This window comes from Oryx dammah, unplaced genomic scaffold (assembly GCF_014754425.2).
Source record: "Oryx dammah isolate SB20612 unplaced genomic scaffold, SCBI_Odam_1.1 HiC_scaffold_29, whole genome shotgun sequence".
In the NCBI taxonomy this organism is placed as follows: Eukaryota; Metazoa; Chordata; class Mammalia; order Artiodactyla; family Bovidae; genus Oryx; species Oryx dammah.
The window spans coordinates 5,263,130-5,269,195 of record NW_024070213.1 but is presented as its reverse complement, the minus strand read 5'-3'; the positions used below and the strand labels follow the sequence as shown (position 1 = coordinate 5,269,195).

Genomic DNA, 6,066 nt, shown 5'->3' with positions numbered 1-6,066 from the left:
AAGCCTGGTGTGCTGCAGTCCATGGGGTCACAAAGAGTCGGATATGACTGAGTGCTCAACTGAACTGAAGAAGTGGAAGGTCGAGTAGGTGGGGACAGGAACTAAGATCATTTTTCTGCTTCTCATTAAATTCTTTCTCAGTCTTAACGACCAGCACTTTCCAACCTTCAAGTGAATATAGAGGTTTGCTGTTCTGAAAGCAATTTGGAAAGTTGTTTCAGTTAGACTGCTCTGGAGAGAATGCTGGGCAAATTCCCCAGGAGCCAGGCCTGGAGCGAGGGAAACTTTCTGGGGTTTAGGTGAATCCCTCCAGCCTCTAACCCTGCAAAGAAACCCAAGTTCATCTACAGCCACTAAGTCATTTTTTGATTGTTATCTGTAGCATACAAGAGTCAAAAACAAATACGTTACAACTAACACAATAATCGTAAAAAAGCCTGTAAGCTGCATTTGATAAGAAACCAGGACTTCCCAGGTGGCGCAGTGGATAAGAATCCTCCTGTCAGTGCAGGGGACACGGGTTCTATCCCTGATCTGGGAGGATCCCACACACTGAGGAGCAACGAAGTCTGGGAGCCACAAGCTCTGAGCCAGCATCTCCCAGAGCCTGTGCGGTCGGAAACAGGAGAAGCCAGCACAACGAGGAGGCCAAGCACTGCGAGAAGAGTGGGTCCCGCTTGTCACAACTAGAGAAAGCCCACACAGGCAAGGAAGACTCAGAGCAGTCAAAAATTAAAAAAAAAGAAGGTCAAAGGTCCAAGACCATTAAAAAAACAAAAATCAGACTATCCTCCAGTCCAAGAGGTGCAAGGTAAACAGAGCCCACGGCCCAGCATCTTTGAGGCTGCCAGGACCATCCCTCACCTCGGGGGAGGGAATGACAGTGAATTGAACCCAGAAGTCTCTGCTTTGCATGGATTTCTCAGCAGTACGTACCACTTTGCACTGGAAACATGATTATGTTTCTACACACATGATGTCTACAAAATTCCAGAACCCGGTTGTCATGTGAGGCCCAAGTCAGTTCCTCTTCCAACTGAGAATCACTTGACTGCAGCCAATAGTTCTTTCTGAAATAGGTGGGCGGTTGGCAGGATTTGAGTATCATCCAGAGAGATTCTTCCATGGTGTAACGGCATCTTTTAAAGTAGGCTGCAATCTGTCTTTGTGGTATTCAAGGTAGCAGTGACTGAACGGAAATTGTAAATTCTGTGGGTCCGCTGGGAAGCTGGAGCCACTGATGAAATATCCAACTAATCATCGACTGGGCAATTACAAGGCGCCAGGACCACGCCCGGGAGCTCAGCTTTTCCCAATTTGTTTCCCAAGAGTTCTTTTTCCTCCCCCTCCCCTGATAGCAAGCTCTCCTCCGGGGTTCTGTGGCTGTGCCCAGGGCGGTGTGAGGGTCGGCTGGCTGTGACGTCCGTAAACAGCGTGCAGCATCTCGTGTGTGTGTGTGTGTGTGTGTGTGTGTGTGTGTGTGTGTGTGTGTTTCCTTAGAGGAGACAGTCTATACCGCGCACCAGATTCTCAAAGGAGCCAGAAACCCCTGCCCCAGACGTCAGTCTCCCTCAGCATTCAGAGCATTCTAGCCTTGACTGTGCCATGATCCCATCAGGATTTCAATAACCATATTCACCATCTTTCTGTGTTATCCTCAGTGTGGTTAGTAACCCCAAATCAGGCCGTGCAGGTAAGAAGCCTCAGAGCCCTCTGACCCTTCCCTGTCCCTATATCAATCATCCAAGGATTCCCCACGGGTTGTGCTTTGCAGCCTTGAAAGTTTATTCTTATCTGTCCCTTCCTTCTGCCACTGCCACGGGCAACTCTGACCTCGCCCTTTACAGTAGCTTCTGAATTGGTCTCTGGCTCGGGGTTTTGCTTTAACCCATCCTCAGGGTTCCTAGTGGGGGATCACTGATCTCCCTACCTCATCTGCTCACTCAGTCACACCAGGCAGCCTGCATCCCTGGCTCGCCTCTCCTCTCCCGGGTTCCTGGGTCTTCCCTCGAGTTCTCTCCATCCTGCCTGCTGCTAATGAGAGGATGAGGGCATCCATATCCCTTCTCTTCTTCCTGAGACAGGCCTGGGACTCAGGACGCTTTGCTGCAATGCCTGCATTGGACACACTTCTCCTTCAGCAACAAAATACCAAAAAACAATACAGGACTAAAAATAACTGCACACATGTGCAGTTAGGGCAAGTTCTGGACAAAAGACACAGAGAGACCAAGAAGAGCCCACTGCCACTTTTGAAGAGCCAGGAGCAAAAGCCCTGCACCTGCCCCCTGCACCCAGCATCGCCTCAGTTCAGTTCAGCTCAGTCGCCCAGTTGTGTCTGACCCTCTGCGACCCCATGGACGGCAGCACACCAGGCCTCCCTGTCCATCACCAACCCCCGGAGCTCGCTCAAACTCATGTCCATCGAGTCGGTGATGCCATCCAACCATCTCATCTGCTGTGGCCCCTTTCTCCTCCTGCCTTCAATCTTTCCCAGCATCAGAGTCTTTTCTAATGAGTCAGTTCTTCGCATCAGGTGGTCACAGTATTGGAGTTTTAGCATCAGCATCAGTCCTTCCAGTGAATATTCAGGACTGATTTCCTTTAGGATGGACTGGTTGGATCTCCTTGCAGATCACCTAAGGGGTGACAAACCACGTAAGCCACCCCTCCCACCCGACCCTGGACATACCCCCTACCCTCACCCCATATAAAGAACCAGTTTGTCCACCTCCCAGTAAGTGAGGAAGGGGGCCTGTGGTTTGTTCTTGCTCCCCCTTGCTGCACAGAGCCCCAGTAAAGCCCTGCCGGGAAGTCTTGTCTGGCCTCTGATCAGTTTCTGTTGGTTAAGCAGGGCAAGCACCCTGGTCCATAACACTCCGGCTGCCCTCCCACCTGGCTGGGTTCCCAACTGCAGGGCATGAGTGTCCCCCTGGATCACCAGCTCTGGGAGGGCAAGGCTCTGCCCCTGTGGTCAGCGCATTCTCCGTGGGAGGGCAGGGCCTGGCACCAATCAGCAGGCCAAAAGAAACCTCCACTGCCGGAACTGGAGAGGGCCAGCCCCCGGGGACCTGGCCGCCCCATGCTCCTCCCTGGTCGGGCCTCCTCTGATAGTCTCTATCTGCTGGGGAAGGCCCCCATCCTGCTGGCCTGAGCCCAGCAGGAAACGGGCTTAACTCTTCCCACCCCTTCCAGCCTGGGAGTCCTTCCACCGATGAGCTTCTCTACAAACCTGTTCACGTCTCTCCTGAGTCACTGAAGCCTGGGACCTGGTCTCTAGGCTCAGTCCTTCCCCACCCACCTCACCCAGAGTCAACTCTGCGGAACCCAAGTCCACCACATCACCTCCACAGTAAACCTCTTCCTCCTCCTCTCTCTCCTCCTTGGAGCCCCTACACTGTCCCCTCTGGTCCTCCTGCCCTGCCCTCCTCCTGAACACCCGCCCCTGATTCCACACTAGGGCTCACTCCTCTGCCGGCATGACCAGGAGTTCCCCTGGGACAGGGCGAGGTGTGCAGGAGGGTACCCATGTAGCCATTGCCTACCACGTGCCAAGCTTACTAGAGGGCGGGCACAGGTCCCAAGGGCTCCCCCCGACCCCCCACCCCCACCCCAGCCCTTGGCCTGGTTGTGGGGAAAAGCTCAGCAAATGAAACGACCCGTTTGTGCGCTTATCTGATGTGCCACGGCTGTGCAAAGGTGGTGGCCCTGGCTGCCTCGCTGACCCCCACCCCCCACCCCGGCGCCCAGGTAAGGTCACCAGAGTCCAGGGCTCAAACGAGTAGAACAAAAGGGGGGCAGAGGGCACGCGGTCTGTCCGATTGTCCGCATTTAGGAGCGGAACCGCCGCTGCGCTTGGAGAGTGACTGTGACGCGGCGCGTGGGAACCGCCGACGGCTCTCGCGGGCTGGACGTGGTGACCCAGAGCCAGACCTCGGGCGGCGGCGGAGGCCGCCGGGGCCAGGGGAGGGCGGGGGGCGGGGGCCGGCGCCGGGGCCGCGCCCTCCCGGCCACTCCCCGGGGCGAGCGGGCGGCGGCGGCGGCGGCGGAGGCGAACTGGGCGGCTCCCAGACGCGCTGCTCCCGGCCCGGTCACCGGGGTCCCCGTGCGTCCCCATGTCCTCCGCGCCGCTGCGCTCGCCCGCCCTGCGGCCCCACAGGATGAAGAAGGACGAATCGTTCCTCGGCAAGCTGGGCGGCACGCTGGCGAGGAAGAAGAAGGCCAAGGAGGGTGAGTGAGCCCGCCGCCGGCCTCCAGCCGCGCCCGCACCGCTCTCCGCTCCGCGAGACCCAGGCGGGCTGCCGACCCGCCCCGCGCGCCCGCGCGCGCACAGCGCCGAGCCCTGCCTGGACCGGATGGAGCGCAGCGGGGACCACGCGGCCCGAGTCCCCGCTGGACCCGATTGAGCGGCTGCGGGCACCACGCTGCCTCTCCGCTCCGGGCCCCGCGCGCACGGTTCCCCAAGCCCGCCGGGCCCGCGCAGCGCGCCGCCGTGACCTTCAGGACAGCCCTTGACCCCCTTTAAACGCCAGGCCGGGAACCAGCCGCCAACCTGGCGGCGCCCCCTCCCCGGGGCGGCTTATGGAGCCCCCTTTGGGCTCCTGGCGTCATCGAAACGCGCATCGCCGGCTCCTGCTGAGGACAGGACGCTGAGCAGCCGTGGGGACGAGCCCCCCGGCCCGCTGGAGACAGCCCTGCGCCCACCGCGGCCCGGGTCACCAGCCATTTCTTTAGCCTCCTCCCCCTGCCGCAGGCCCGCGCGTTCAGCCCAGCCTGGGGGCCGCTCGATGAGCATTTATTGGACCCCACTGCGGGGTGAGCCTACTGCTGGGGGCCCGCTGGTTTTCGGGGTGCAGTGCACTGCACGGATTGCGCCCCCAGCCTGGGCAAGAGGGGAGGAGGAAAGGGATGCCCGAGGCCGCGAGGCCCTCACGCACGGACTGCACAGGCCCCTCCATATTTGCCTCCACGTGTCCACGAAAATTATCCTAAAACACTTCCTGCCACCTCTTACAATTCTTTTTTGGAAGAGTTGTGGGGATGTGACTTCGGGCCTCTTGTTTGTGCTCTTTAAACACGGCTGTTCCCTGGGCCTCTCCCAGGACTGCATTCGTGATTTTTCCCTTTGTTCTGGCCAAGGGAGTCTTTCCCCGGGCCCAGATTTCCTGTGGGGAGGGTGGGTTATGCTGCGGTGGCTGTGAACCAGGCTGGTGGGGGGAGCTGGCCACAGTCTGGACTTGGGGAGACAGAATCTGGAGTCAGGGGTGTCCAGGAGCCTGACTGAGCTTTAGAGAGTCTTCCTGTACCTGCCAGGCGAGTGTACCCCCCAGGAACATGTGTACCCCGAGGACGGGCTTGCAGGCTCATGTGGCCCCATGTTAATTTCTCTCTTTGATGTGTGTATTCCTGGGGATGTCTGTGACCTTTTACCTCGAGGGCTGAGCAGATGTACAGACACTGACACACCTTCTGCTCAGGGGTGTGTGTGTGTGTCTCTGTGTGTGTGTGTGTCCCCGTGTGTTTGGGTGTGTGTGTCTGTCCATGCATTTCCCACCAGGGTGTGTGTCCGTGTGTGTGTGTGTGTCCGTGTGTGTGTGTGTGTGTCCGTGTGTGTGTGTGTCCGTGTGTGTGTGTCTGTGTGTGTGTGTCCATGCATTTCCCACCAGGGACAGTTTTACCACATTAGATGGTTCCCCCTGAGGGCAGGGCCTTTCACCTTTAGTTTATCAATGAAAAAAATGTTGTCTGCCATATCAGTAATCGAAAGGATGTGAAATTGTGCCCGGAGGAGGAAATTCAGGATGGAGACAGATCCTGCTGAGCAGCCCCTGCCCCGGTGATTCAGCCCAGGAGGCGCGGGACGCTGGCCTCAGGAGCTGCGGGGCGACTCCGAGGGGCGACCTCAGCGAGCCCGGACCTGGGCAGCTTCCCATGCACTGTTGCCAGTCGCTCAGTCGAGTCCAACTCTCTGTGACCCCAAGGACAGCAGCACGCCAGGCCTCCCTGTCCATCGCCAACTCCCAGAGCTTGCTCAAATTCACGCCCATCGAATCGGTGATGCCATCC

The 6,066-nt window shown here is 58.1% G+C and overlaps 1 protein-coding gene across 1 annotated transcript in view; it reads left to right on the top strand.

Annotated features, from left to right (window-relative positions):
* The first annotated feature begins 4,025 nt into the window (after positions 1-4,025).
* PARVB (parvin beta) overlaps positions 4,026-6,066 on the top strand; it is a 119,287-nt gene continuing 117,246 nt past the window's right edge. Inside the window, exon 1 of the mRNA XM_040234520.1 lies at positions 4,026-4,230. Coding sequence (XP_040090454.1) covers positions 4,116-4,230 — 115 coding nt within the window. The 5' untranslated portion in view covers positions 4,026-4,115. The remainder of the gene's footprint in view (positions 4,231-6,066) is intronic.